Consider the following 15,450-nt stretch of genomic DNA (forward strand, 5'->3'; position numbering starts at 1 on the left):
ATATACCGTGAAAAACAGGTAAGCGGTTAGGAAAAACACACACTTTGATGTTCTCAATTAAAAATATATATATTTCATAAAATAGTCGTATTTAAACGAAATGCGAAGGAAATGAAATGTATACGGTATAATTAAGGAAACTTGCACACGTTTTTTTTCAAAGAGATTGCGACAGCCAACTGGTTAAAACTAAAAGGGATAGAAGATCGTGTACGCGGCAGCGGCAGCCGGGAGCAGAGGCGGCTTACGCAGAAATTTAAAAGTGATCCGCGCCGAGCATATCCTAAAACGGTGGCCACCAATCTCGGCGAGCTCCGCTTTCTTTTTTCCCATCACGTATCGATCAGCCGCTCGAATGAAAGTAGTGAATCGGGACCGCGTTCCGCCGGGCAACGGGGCCAAGAAACCGGCAGGACCCGAGGAGCCGATCCTCGATGAAACCCGCGGCGGGACCGGCGACGACGACCGATCCCCGGACACGCGTCTCTAAAAAGGAAAAGCCCGCCGGCTCGTCCGCTAAATTTCTATGAAATCGCGGCGGCAAATGCCGTCAACTACCATCGGCGGCACAGGTGACAAAGACAGAGACTGGCCAGGTGAGCGGACGTGAAAGAGGTAAATACCCAGGCCCGTGGCACTGGGTTCTCCAACCATAGCGCCACCTGAGAGCCAGCACGGTCCCTCAAAATGGCCGTCCCTCTCACCTCAGACCTTCCCGGAACGTCGACGGAAGCAGGTGGCGATATTCAGGTTCGAGCACTCGCGCGGCCGCCTCGGTTGGTGCCGAGAACCCAGTTCCAGCCGGCGGACACACGGAAAAGTCGGGTGCTGCAGGGAAACGCTCGTGGAACGCGACCGGTAGAGAGGCACTCGGTTCCGCCTTGGTGTCGTGTGAAACCGCGTCGAAACGCTCCGCGATCCCGTGCTCGATCGGACGAAAACGCGGCGGCTGCGGGCGCGCGCGCGAGCGCGAGCGCTGGGGAATCGCAAGCCTCGCTGTTGGCTGCTGTAACAGGCACGGCTCGGGGAGCCGATACACACGTTCGCGCGGATACCTGGCAGGTGGATCTGTTCCTAGAAAACCGCCGCTGTTCCCCTTGTCCGCGTCACACGGTGCGCGCGTTCACGCGCCGCGGCACTGGTCCCGCGGCGATCCTCGGCCTCTGGTGATTTCAATGCTCGGTGCGGCCGTGTCCGGAAGAGCGAGCGAGCGAAAGAGAGGAGGAGGACCGGGGCGAGACGGGGCGAGAGAAAAGGAGAGAGAGAGAGAGAGAGAGAGAGAGAGAGAGAGAGAGAGAGAGAGAGAGAGACAGAGGACAGAGCCTGTCCGTGACATCGTGCGCGGATTTTACCAAGTGCCCGTGGTATCCCATAGCCCTGGCACGACCCGTCGGTAGAAAGTAAATCGTGTCGGACCGTGGGACTGCGAGGAAATCCTGACTGGGACGAGAACATCCGCGAACGTCCGCGGAGAGATGTCCGGAGCGAGGCGTCGAGGTATCTCGTGGACCACGCTGGACGAACGAGTATGAGGACGTGAGTATATAACATATCGGTAAACGAGGCTCTCGACCTTATTCGCTGCTCCAATTATCTCGAATTGTCTCGAAACCTCTACAATTGTTTCCTCTTTCCGGCGATATTCCATCTTAGATGAATTCTCTCAAGTATTCCGTCTACCTGTGTGATACCGAAGAATACCGCGTCGGATCCACCAGGGATGGGGGAAGATTTATTCCGTGTTCCGGAACGGTACACGTGTTTGACAAATCTGATGCGCCTCGGGGAACTGGTTCCCCGGTGCACGGCACGCCGAGAATAATTCAAATCTCCGGATCTCGCGGCACACCGTGCGACGACGACGACGACGTGTACCAACGCGGAGCAGCTCGGGGGCCCCGCGCCGATCCGATCCGATCCGATCCGATATTTCCCATTCGATCCGAACCGAGCCGAACCGAGCCGATCCCGATCCGAGCCGGAGCCCGTTCAATGGAATGCCAGCTATTCACCGGTACTTTCGCGCGTTAAGTAACAAGACAAACTGTCGCAAACGCGGGAACACGCCTTGTTCTGCCCGCGAACAATGATGCCGTTAACCTGTTGCGCGCGGACACCGGGGGGGAGAGAGAGAGAGAGAGAGAAAGAGAGAGAGAGAAACGCCGCGCCAGGCCCGAGAACTCCAGCCTCGTTGCGTCCACGTACTCTCCGATTCACCTCAATAAAGTTTCTCGTTTCTTTGACGCGCGTACAAGGAGTTACGTAGTTGCACGCGCGCGCGCGCGCGTGTTTGTGTGCCTGTCTGTCTTTGTGCGGCTGTCTCTCCTCGTGAGCGGACCGAGGGCTCTCGCGCGCGCGAGCGCGAGCGCGGCCAGCGTAAATACCTAGGAGAAGGTGGGCCAGAATGAGGACACCGGTATTCGAGCGGGCATTATCCAGTGATAAACGGCCGGTGGAATGCGATAAATAATTTTCACGTGCGTGACGCCGTCGATTTTCGACGTACCATTGTCCGTCTTCGACGCGTTGTCTAGCTTCGATGCTGTCGGATGATCGGCGATTCGTACGGTCTGCTATTCGTCAGGAATATTGGGATCGTCCTCCTAATAATGTAAAAAGTATCGTGTTTATTTTTTAGTTTTCACGCGAAGCGAAATTTCATGTAACCAGTTTGGAAAACAGTTTACCGAATCCCTGGCGAATTGAAATATTGAATGGCTCGCAAGGTTATGTAAAATTCGAAACACTTGAGTATAGAGGCTAGTAGGAGGTGATACGAAATTGTTGCACTAAGTGCTTAACCAGTTACTCTACAAGTCATAAGGAAATAGCATCTTTATATCTTACAATAAAAATATTTCTTCTACGATTTATGTCAAAATGCTTATGGTAACATAACCACAAATCTCGCACACTTTAGGATAATTCTAGAACAATTATCAAAAAACCTACATTCAGTATGATGGATAAAATGCGTAAAAAAATTAATCTTCACAATACATCGACGCAACCAAGTGGTTAAACTCGAATATACAACGAACAGTAAGGTATATTAAAGAACCTGAAATTAAGCAATGAAAGACGAAAAAGCAAGCAAGGTGAACGAACAGAATGGAATTCAGAAATAAATTCCGAACAGAAAAGATACTAATAATACTAATTACTAGATTGTGGATTTTTATGCATTTGTGACAGAAATGGTTAGATGAACTAGGAGGCAATTAAGACAATAGATTAATTTAAAGAACAGCTCTACATTTACTCGATTTTTGAAATTATCGGGAAAAGAAATAAGAGATCATTTATTTATCATTTCTTATAATTCACTAGATTTTTATTGCGCATAAAGATCCGTGGACAATTAACAACAATGCGACGATAAATGGAACTAAATATCGAATATATTTGTCTATTAAAATTGTTGAAGTTATAGAGACAGTTTCATAGGAAATTAAATTAATTACATTAAATAGAAATATAATTCGTCATTCGTGCACGTATTATGAGAATGGCGAAATCCAAAAATAAATACAGTATTTCGTCGAATGATTGAATGACGCATTGGCCACCGAACGACGAGGAAAGAACAGTTGTCCGAGCTCGAAGAGACGGACAAACTAGGACTACGTTCCACAGTTTCGTAGCACTTCTATGGCCACGGCCGAGCCTCGAATGATAGCTAGCGTTGGTGGGGAAACGCGCAAAATATCCTGTTACCGTGGCTCGTTGAAACCGTGTGGATCGCGTCCAACGGCCGTGATGGCCACGCGCGCGCCGCCCGATGAATGAAAATCGACGGACGGGACCGTAATTGGAAGTGTCGCGTTTTACGGGGGACCATTACGATTTCCTCTTTCGAGCGGTTGCGTAACGCGCGCGACGCGATTAAAATGCAACGACCTGGCTCTCGCCGGTTTATTTACAAGCGACGAAATCTCCGCGTAATTACCGGACAGGCCGTCGCCGCCGCCGCCGCGCGCGCAACGAAAGCTGCGGAGAAATTTCGGTTTGCCGGTCCCGGTTTGCCGCCGTGTCGGACAGCAACACCGACGCGGATTTACGGGCAGAGGCTCTCGCACGATCGCCGCGCACGTCGAGCGTGGGACAAGGAATCGATCGAGCCCGTTTCTTCGTTAGCCCGACGAATACACCACGTGAATGAACAGCCGTGGCCCCGTATAAAGGCTGGCTGTTCGCTGGCTACAACTTCCGGGTAAGCTGCGACCCCCTTGATGTCGCTCACGGGGAACCGTCGCCGTCGCCATGCCAGTTTTGCTTAAATTTGAAAGTCATTCGCTCGGGTTCGGCTTTTTACTTCGCATCTGCTACCGCGGAATTTTCTGAGGCTCTTCCTAGTGTCGGAACACGATTTCTAGGGGACGAGGTACTGTTCCAGAGTCGTAGATCTTGACGCGGATTCAGGATGAATCGCTACCTCATTTAACCATTTACAGAACTATTTCAACTGAAAATCCAGGACATTTGTTCAGCTATACAGCGTTTCCATTTTATATAACATAGAGTATTTCGTTTGTTATGGTATTGTATTTTGTGACTCGAGTAACAGATAACTGCTTTTAACAATTTTCTAAATACAAATAAATTTCGTAAAAATTACTTTGAAACGTGGCATGGTCATTATTAGCGATACTATTCCATCGCAAAGAGTTAATTAAGGAGAAATATAACACTGGACAATATATTTTAATCATGATTAGACTGTCGGTTTTTGTGCTGCTTCTCACACACATTTCGCAAAAATTAACATTAATATTAAATCTAGTAAAATTTTGTATTATTTTTACCGGAAGCGAAATCCTTTTTAAATATAATTAATATTCTATTGTAGACGATTGCAAGTAATAGACGATTTAATTTTTGCGTTCTAAATCTGTAAAAGGAGGACTTAGGATATTGAAAGAAAGATATTCTAGTCCATGTTGCACTTATATCGATACTACATCTGTAACACCTTCACGAGCTAGACACGTTATTCACGTTAGACACGTACCCATTTGCAGCCATTTAATTTAATATCTTGTTGTAAGAGCTGGTTCTGAATGAATTATCTAGATCTGAATTGATTACCTCCCACATACACCCCGTGCAATGATTGCACAAAAGATCCTGCGATAATTCTTCCCCTATTTTCGCTTCGTACACTGAATTAACGAAATGTGTTCTATATACAATCTTATCTTTGAAATAAATACACTTTGCAACACAAACGGAGGTAACGGTTAAATTTTCAAGCAAACATTGTCGTGGACATCATTTTCAAATAATTGTCGTGGACATCATTTTCAAATAATTTATTATAGACATCATTCCCAAATAATTTATTATAGACATAATTTTCAAATAATTTATTATAGACATCATTTTCAAATAATAATCGTAGACATAATTTTCAAATAATTTATTCTAGACATCATTTCCAAATAATTTATTATAGACATCATTTTCAAATAATAATCGTACACATAATTTCCAAATAATTATCGCAATATCAACAGAAACAAAGCTTGCAAGTTTTGCGTTGTTTAAACATCTGTATCGCGGCAATGGCGCGAAGGTGTTCGGTCATCGACGGAACGATCGCGTTGCAAATGAAATGCTTTCACCTGGTACGACGGCGCGTGCTCGTTCTCCGGAAGAAGAACTTTCCGCGCGCGTTTCTTTCACCGCCGCGGAGTTTGTCGTGGCACCGCCGATGGAAATCGTCGCTTCGGAACCCATTGCACCAGCCGGGTAAAGAGAGAAAAAAAGGAATCAGTGCGTGTCCGACGACGGGGACAGACACCGAACAGTGAAAACGAAAGAGAAAGAGAGAGAAAGATGGATAGAGTAAAAGAGAGACAGGAAGATATAGAGTAAAAGAGAGAGAGAGAGAGAGAGAGAGAGAGAGAGAGAGAGAGAGCGAAAAAAGGAACGCGATTCGTTGATGCGTGAGAGGGACAATCCCGTGTTTATTATGGTATTGTTGTGCATGGTCGCTAACGGTGTGACGTAACCCCGGGTATTGTGGGTATCGTTGGCCGCGGGAGGGAAGGATTCGTAGCCGCGGCGTTCGTCGTCGCGGAAAGAAAAGGGAAACCTCCGATCGGTCTTGTAACGGTGAAACCGAAGTAATAATTTCTGAAAAAAAAATGAGTCATGGATCATTTAGAAAGTTTTCGCGTGACGCTCGACTACTCGAACAACGAACGATGATACGTTTTTTTTTCGTCCCCGTTCGCGCCGCCTCTTACGCAATCATTCGCGAGAGGTTCGCCGAATAATCGCGATCGAAGGGATACTATGAATGGTTTTAACTCGGCTATCTTCATCCATCGTTCCACCTCTTATTACCGAAGACTGCGTGTTTTATGCTTTTCTCTAATTTTTCTAATTATCTTAATGCCACACCTTCAAAAATTTCGTTTAATCAAATTCGAATTGAATATTCTTACTTTTCTATGGACCGTAATGAAATTAAAAAGAGATATAATATAATATAAATGTTAATTCTTTTACATGAGCAAATTATCTCGTCACAGACGTATGCGTGTCAGTAAAATCGTCGTATCGAACAATGAATGAAAAAGCTGCGCGGACCTTGGCATGCCTAACAAAGAGGTAAAAAGAGTACAGATCATTTCACAGTAGTGGCAGCCAATAGAATAATGATGAACATCCCCCACGCGTCAGAGGCAGAGTTAATGAAGAATCGGCAACAAAAGAGGGAAACAGACACGTCGACGGTGGCGGCGCGGTGAGAGAGAGGTATTAACGAGGACGCACGGTTGATTCGCGCACACCGGTAAAATCCGCGACGAGCGAGTGTTACAGGCGTCGACCGGGCCCCGCGAAATCTGTCGCAATTACCATTCGCCCACTGTTGAAAAGTATTGGCAACGGGTAGATCCGTTGCAACAGCCCGGCCGGCAGGAAAGTGTTGGCGGCCGGGTCGTTTTTAATAACGCCAATGCATTTTGTTATCGGTCGGATCGCACGCGCGCGCACGCGCAGGCGAGCGAGCGAGCGCGTTTCTTTTTCCTCTTTCCCTCTTTCCCAGACATCCTGCGAGGGGTAATTATTGAGAGTTAGGAAACGGACTCGGTCTGATTCGCGCGCGGGCGCGCGTTTTGCATCGCGGTAATTACCCCGGCCAATTAAAGCACACGTTTCAGCCGGGCTGTATCGTTGAACTTGTGAAACGCTCTTCTTTTTTTCTTTCCCTCCACGGATCCGCGTTTTATCGCGGAAGAGAGACATCAAAGTCGGACTAGCTCCGCGCTCCGCGGAGTCTAATCGAGCTTGCCACGAAAACTCCTCAAGAGGATTATTCGGTGACTTGATTCCGATGCAAAGGCTAGATTTAATTCCCTCTCTCTTTCTCTCTCTCTTTTTTCCTCTCTCTCTCTCTCTCTCTCTGCGGCTTCATATCTCTCTCGATTTTTTTTTCGCTCTTCCGACGACCGCGGCGCAGTCGCTGAAAAGAGCCTGTTTGGAGGATCGTACTTTAATGTTCGTATTAAGTTAATCTTGCAATCTAGAGCGCTTCGTTACGCCGAGCTTTTAATGCTTTTGGAGCGAACGCCGCGGAGCTAGGTCACCCGGTGATTGTTGCAAAATGTAATTCAGACGTTTCTCGGATAATTTCGTTATTCGTTACCCACGTGTCTTTTAAATAGGCCACCTGGAACCGTCGATTGCGATGCGAGTCCCTCTTTTTACTGTATACCAATGAGAAACGAACGTGTGGCGGCTGTAGGTCGAATCCTCAATGAAGCATAGTTTTATAATTCAGTTCGCACGTGCATAACTGGACGAACAAAGTGGCGCGTACACAGTACTGTCCAGAATTGTTTGAACATTTACAGGATGTCTTTATAAAAATATCTTATAAGTAGATTTATTAGTCAAGGGTTAGTAGTCGCTATTAACCCTTTACACTCGAAGCCATTTTAAATACAAATCTAAAATAATATTTCTGGCTTCTAGTATTTCCATTTTATAAAACAAAATTCATTCTATGCTTATGATATTGAGTGACTCATGTAACAGTTAAACTTTCAACAATTCTTCAGATCTAAGCTTTGGCAATATCTATACAAATAATTTTACAATGTATCGCAACAGTTTTAATTACGCCGCAGAGTCGCCACTCGAGTGCATAGGGTTAACACAACTAACCTTTATAATGCTGCGAAGATGTTAATTACAAACGTCTACTATCTGTGTCTGTATTTAAAAAGAGCCTGAGCATTTTTATAGCCATCAGATCAAAACAGTTTCTGCATTGAATTCGTGGAATGAATCGAATATAAACAGCAGAACTAATTCTTCACAGTCTAAAAACTGTGACGATTACTAAGAAACTGAAGAGTATATAGTAGACCGTGCATTTCTTGCACTTATGGGAAAAAAAATAAGTAAAACTAACTATCAATATACTTTCCACGTATTAAAGTCATTAAAGGAGAAAGGAAATTGACTTCTGTTTCTTGCAAACAATGCAAACTACTTTTACTTTGCAATAAAGACCCTTAGTCTAGGTAATTATTTTAATAGATAATTTTATTTAAATCTGCTGGTCGCCTCAGTACTTCTAAACGATGAAGTACAATTCGCAAACGATGGAAAAAATAGATCTCCCTTGCCATTCCTCGGGGGCCCAGTTTCCAGCATGGGTCTTTTTGTTATTGCAATGGACACGGCGAAACCGCGTCGATTTTGTCGCGTCCGTGGAAACTGCGGGGAATCGATCTCGCGATCGGCGCATCAATCAGCCTCGCGATCGGCGATCCTCATTGCCACCGCAATACCCGCCGCCCCCGTGGTCGGGTCACTTTCTAACGCATTCCCGGCGCACTTGGCCGCACACACACACACACACACGCACGCATCCTTAACACCCGGCCGTACCCGCCGCAACCCGCATTCTATCTCAATCGCGGCTGCGAGCGGTCTGGACGCGCTAAAAATTTACGAGCCCGATCCGGTGGGTCTCCGGCGCGTTCCCTCCAGTGATTACCGATCTCTCTTTCTCTCGCTTCCTTCCCCCCCTCTCTTTCTCTTTCTCTTTCTATCTCTGTCTTTCTCTTTCTTTCTCGCTATTTCTTTCTCTCTCCGAACCACTCGCCTTTTTCCCTCGCGGAGAGGCGAGCAATTTCACCCGGCGTATCCGCGACTGTACCCTGACTCGTTGCTGTTTGCCTGCCAAGGTCGCAGCTGGTGGCTACCAGAGCGAGCTGCAGCACGGACTGACGACAGAGAACCAGCCAGCCAGAACGAGAGCGAGAAAAAGAGAGATAGAGAGAGAGATACCGAAGACAGCTACCACGAGGATCCTGGTCGCCCGTGAATCATGTATCGGCCGAACTTCTACGAGAGCACGTGCCTGAGGTGCGCCCAGACCGTCTACCAGGTGGACAGGGTCGGCCCACTGAAGGACTTCACGTTCTTCCACGCGGGATGCTTCAAGTGCGCGATCTGCGGCACGAAGCTGACCCTGAAGACCTACTACAACAACCAGCACACGATCAACGACAAGGAGGTCTACTGCAGCAGCCATGTGCCCAAACCGGGGCCGGGCACCTTGGACGGGTCCAGCGTGGGCATACGCAGCGCCCTGAACGTGCCCAGGAGCGGTTACGTCAACGAGCAGATCAGAGCCGGCGGTGCGTCACCGCGCGGGCTCTATCCACCTTGGTAAGGAGCCTTTGGTCACTTATTTTCTAGATTAATACCGCGACTCGCCAGAAACGCGTTGAACGTCTTGCAGGAAGACGCGTTCCTGGAAGACGTTCTTGGAACGCGCGGCGTGTCGTTAGACTGCGGTTTATTACGGGAAACGTGGATACCTTGGATGCTGTTTGATCTCGTTGCTGATGATGTGGAAGTACCTATTATAAAACTCCAATCATTTTTTACAGTAGCACAAATGATATAGTTCAAAATAGATATACAGCATATGAATATCAAAATTCTATCCACATCTTTCAAAATTATATTTTGTAAATTCACTCACGCAAAAATTGTTATCTAACAATCAGCTGTAAAGAGAATGTCTATTCGTATACGGGTGTGTCTAGATAAGATAACATACTGTACCATAAAGTACGCTATATCTTTTTCTGCTATTGTATATTGCACACTTTAAAGCATTTCAAATGCCTGTTTCAAATTGGGGACATAAAACGGTGTTCCATAATAATACTCGTATTATTTTTTGCTCATATCGAATAAATATTTCGAAGTTCGTCACGTTGTCCAAAAACATCGATTCATCGAACGCTGTTATAGATATGCAACAATAACATTTTTCATTTGCAATAAAGTCGATGATAATATTATATCTTCTGAAAAGCGTTTCACAATGGGTACTTTGACCATGGCTTATTCCGTAATAGAACGTCTGGCAGAGTAACAGAATGTTAATTCCCGGATTGAAATAATGGTAAGTGATGACTCGGTCAGTTTACTGATCAATAACGGCCAATAATGGGCGCATTGTGTTCAGCATCGTGAGTTGCACGTAGAGCAAGGTACCGGCGAGAGCTAAAAAGATTCAGCTCTGAGGGCACCACGATGGAAACTATCTGTTTCTAAAGACTGCATTGTTGTTGCCAGTTTTGCCATCGATGCGTATTATGGAGTTTACGTGGTAGTAGATTTTTTTATCAATGAGACCAGGTCCAAACTTTTTAGTTTCCATTTTGAATTTTAAGGTTAGTTTAAGTTTTCTATTCCGAGTCTTTTAAGTCATAACTTCTGATAACATTACATAGTTGATTTTTAGATTTTATTAAAATTATCGACAATAGTATATGTGTTAGTTAAATTGAGAATTCTATTTAAAAGGTGAATAAAAATAAATAAACTCGGTGGATTCTCGTAAAAGATTACGATTATTAAAATTAATCTGGTAACACTAGGGTTATTTTCTTACTAAGTGGTACGATATTAAATCTACTAAAAATATTATTATAATTACAAAATTGTAATTCGTCTTCTTCGTTATCTGAAATTATCAAGCTTCTAATTTTTCAAGACCTTCAGCCTGGAGTAAATGTCAAGATCGAGAATACTCGTTTCAACAACCTGTTCATTGCACTAAATATCAATTGACCCATACGCGATTTCCCATAAGGTCATCGGCTGTTCCCTAAACAGGAAACCAGATTCTTCATCTGCATCCTTTCGCTGTCGAAATCCTTCATTTCTACGATCGTAACAGGCGCCTAAGACGTACTTGCAAACTAATCCGAACCCTTTCCCCCGTTACGCTTATCCGAACGTGTTATCTGCTTAACACAATGATCCTTTGATACCGTTGTATCTCGGCATCGCGGCTGCGATGGAAAGCTTGGAAAGCAGAATCCACCATTGACTGAAGCCGCGCGATGCGTTGCGTCTCGCGTATATCCTGAATACGGGATGCTCGATAATGGGAGGCAACAATCATAAGGAAGCGTGACTGAAAAAGTCCAGATATTACTCGCCATTGTCTCCTCGTTTCTCTTTTGTAATTCCACCGACCTCGAAATTGTTCCAAAGTGGCCTGAGAATAGTTGAATCGACGGCGATTCTAGTTAAACGTTCTTTGATATCTCTTAAATGAGGTAATTAGTACAATAAAGTTCGCAGTGACTATCGTCTTCAATTTCTTGCATCACTGTTTCTTTCCCTGTTGCGTTAATTAACACTTATTTGTCACAGATAAATTCAATAGATAATTTATTTCTTTGTATGACAATTTTTGTTTTCATGTTTAAATATTGATGACAGAGGAACAGGATTTTATTTGTATTTAAAACATAGAAACTATATCTATGTTTAATGGATTCTGTTCGAAATCTTTATTATATTATAGGGCAAAGGGTTAAGGATATAGTTAATACAATTGGTTTTAGGTATTTTAAAAGAGTTAACTCACTTTAATTGCAAAGAATTTGAGAATATCTTCCGTTTTAATGATCATAACAAGTTGAGAATAATGTGAAACTACCCTTAAATTCTTCTAATGCCTTTGTAGTTTTTTTAACCCCTTTGCTGTACTCTAACGAGTTGGACTCAAAATGGAGGTTCCTTTAAACTGGAATTAAATATTACTCTCTTGTTAGCAAAATTTAAATATTACTCTCTTGTTAGCAAAATTTAAATATTACACTCTTGTTAGCAAAATTTAAATATTACACTCTTGCTAGCAAAATTTAAATATTACACTCTTGTTAGCAAAATTTAAATAATACTCTCTAGTCAGCAAAATTTAAATATTAAAGTAAATATAAGCAGATAATATATATAATATTCCTTTTTCCTAGAAGAATTTAGTACGGTGGACAAAATTCTAATCATAGTAATTGTAAAGAAAATGGTACGGCAAAGGGGTTAATCGTTCTTGTCAACGACGCAGAAAATCAGCAGCCTTAGGAACGATTCTATAAAAGTTGAAACAAGAAACTTTCCCCGACGAGCATGATTTTTTCCTCGCCTAGGATCGCCGTCCGGCGCGACGAAGCGGGAAAAGTGTCGCGTTTCACGGTGGATCGCGGGAACCCGTATCTTCTCTAGATCGCGACATTCATCCAATTAACCGCATTGAGTCCGCTTAATGATTCCAAGGACACGGTCATTCGTACGCAACCGGTATCCGCGTTTCGAGAGGTTACGAGTCCCCCCCCCCCCCCCCCCCCCCCCCCCCCCCCCCGCGTTTCGCCGAAGGAACGCCGCACCGCTCTGCCGCGGGAACGGATCGGTGGCGAAGCTTTTTGTTTACAATATCGTCGCGCGGCATCGCCGATGAAGAATTCTCACGGAGCGCCTGTAATTTTCTTTAATCGGGGACCGGCCGGTGCCGGAACGAGCGGCCGGACGTCGCGATAAAGCGGACGTTAAGCGTCGTTAACATTCTATCCGCGCGCAGTGTCCCAGTCCTTATTTACGTTTCTTTTTTTTTGTTTTTTAATGGAATCGCCGGAATACGGGCGCCCGGCGTGTTACGGCCGGGTAGGAAATTAACGTGAACGACTCTCCTTTACGTTTCCTGTATTTTAATGGGGTTCGAGCGGGCGGCCCGGAAAGTCGATCGACTCACGTTCGGTTTCACCACTTTCCCTTCGGTGTTAAATCCAGACCGCCGGCTAAGTGGAGTACGAACGTCGGGGACTATTCGGCACGGTTACGATTCTGTTAATTGCATGATCGATGCTCGAAAGCGATCGGCTTTTATCGCGCGGCTCGAACCTCTTCGGGTGCCTCGTGCCGCTTTTATCGGCCTTTGTTCCTTGTAGGGCAAATTGAACGGCTGTGAACAGGAACTTCGCGGTCTATCGTGCAACGTATAATAAAACGATTGATCGATCGGAGATTTGCAAGAGCGTCGTAGACTCGGCGTCTATCTATGGTCTCTGTGCAGAGACCGATCAGCTAGAGTATGTTCATTTTTAAATTCTGATAAGGTTTTGAAAATTGGATGTCGCAATGTAGCAATGCCATTGATAATGCGATGCAGTTTTTATTATAGAATGATACGCAATTTAATTTAATTAGAAGAAAAGGAAGGGTAAATGTCAGCGTTTTTTTAGAAAAGAGAATTTCTTCTGATAATTTTGATTAATCACTCTGTGGCCGATATGGTTATCTACTAAAGTGAATACTACAGTTCTCTACTACTACAAAATTCCATAAGGCGAAACAGGAATAAAAACACGAAGCTGCGCGCTTCTTGCAGTTCTTCCTCGCAACTTTAATTCGCAGAAATTCGCGTAGGTGTTGTCCACGCCAATTTAATTCCCATTAAGACGAACGAGCGACCGATTAAAAAGAAACTCCTTCGGGTCTCACTCGCGCGTCCGATTCGCTTCCAGGAAGGGCCTCGCACGAAAATCGCTGTCCCCGGCCGTGCCCACGATAATTTCACACGTCCCTCACGTAACTCGGACAGTTTTCTACGCTGGTCGCCGTTGCACGGCATTTTTTCACGGACGCGCCAGCGACAATTATTCCCAACGTACAACACGCTCCGGTCGTGTTCCATATACGTGTCGGCGTGGTGCCTCCTCGCCTCGTTCATCTTCGTTACATAACGCATCGCCTCGCGCTGTGGCCTTAATCCTGGCCGGCTACGTCGCCCGGACAAAGTCGAGACAACCGCGATTGTGCGCGAGAACCGCACTTGCTCTTCACCCAGAATGTCAATGGCTGACCCGATTTCGTCGGAATATCGCGAACGAGTCGCGGAGAGATTCGAACGGACCGCGTGTTTCGAGGATCGAGGATCGCGTGCGCGCGCGCTCGCGCGCTCGAGTATCCTTCTTCGGGTCGCGTCGAAGGAGATCGAGCACGTCTTGTTTGGATCGTAGCTTCGAGCACGATGCTCTGTGCGCGGCGACCATTTCTTGATGAAAACTCGAGATTTTGTTGGCCAATTTTCTAATTCAACGATTCGCGATTTTTGAGGTCGCTGGGAGAGAATTTTGGATAAAAAATGGAATGTTCTAAGTGTTCGATGATTACTTTATATACCTGTTATTTAAAAGAATTTTTTGTAACGTGATGTTTGCATGTAGTCATTGTTAGTTAATTAAAAGAATTCGTAATTTAATTGCAACTGCAGTGTTTGTAGTCAATTTTTAGTAGCTTTAGTTTCATCAAACCAAAGGATTAATAATTTCTTAATTGAACATTGTTTTTCTCTATTTTATTAGCACTTACTATTTATACGATATCAAAGAATGAATATACAGTACATATAATATCACGTGACTTACGCTGCTCTTAGTGATAAGCTTGCAACATTCGCGTGTGCGGTATTACTCTAAATCAATTTAATAGGTTGGACTGTTAGATCTAATTTTTTTAATTACCTACTTTCATTCGATTATTTTGAATTACTTAATTTTATTCCTTGACGAATTGCGCCAATAGACAGGTCCATGGAACATTTTTAAAATTTCACTCCATCCCTTTTTGTATTTGAATTGGTCCGCTTTGTAATTTTGTCCACTTTTTAAATTTAATTTTGTCCACTTTTTAAATTTAATTTTATCCGTTCCTTCAATTAAATATCATCCGTTCCTGCGATTTAATTTACTCCGCTTTGCAACTGTGATTTCCCGTCTGAATTCAGTTCGACAGGACATTAAATCGATCGTACTAAGCGTAGAACGTCTAATAGACCAGTTCGAGTACTCCGAAGGACGGCAAAATGGCGACAATAACCGCGCGCGGAATTCTCGCGAGCCGCGTTTTACGTAACGTCGCGGCCGCGCTCGCGCACGCGATCCACGAAACTTTTCTCCCAACTTTTAGCGCCGGATGTTTTTCCGATTTATGTAACAAGCGCTTCGGTTACCTCGTGCTCAATGTCGGAAGCGCGCAATTACGGTGAAACCAGCTTAATAATAACGACTCCTCGTCTCGTTCTCCCGTTTCGCCCGCGAATTAATCGAAACCGAACAC

General features: G+C 44.8%; 1 protein-coding gene across 2 annotated transcripts in view; it reads left to right on the top strand.

Annotated features, from left to right (window-relative positions):
* The first annotated feature begins 673 nt into the window (after positions 1-673).
* The window catches only part of Hil (peptidase hillarin), a 36,067-nt gene continuing 21,290 nt past the window's right edge, over positions 674-15,450 (top strand). The window contains exons 1-2 of one of the 2 annotated variants that reach the window (XM_078182259.1): positions 674-1,536; positions 9,210-9,696. In XM_078182259.1, the coding sequence (XP_078038385.1) occupies positions 9,353-9,696 (344 nt within the window). In that variant the 5' untranslated portion in view covers positions 674-1,536; positions 9,210-9,352. The remainder of the gene's footprint in view (positions 1,537-9,209; positions 9,697-15,450) is intronic. The other variant, XM_078182260.1, reaches the window with a different exon arrangement.

Source organism: Augochlora pura, chromosome 6 (assembly GCF_028453695.1).
Source record: "Augochlora pura isolate Apur16 chromosome 6, APUR_v2.2.1, whole genome shotgun sequence".
Classification (NCBI taxonomy): domain Eukaryota; kingdom Metazoa; phylum Arthropoda; class Insecta; order Hymenoptera; family Halictidae; genus Augochlora; species Augochlora pura.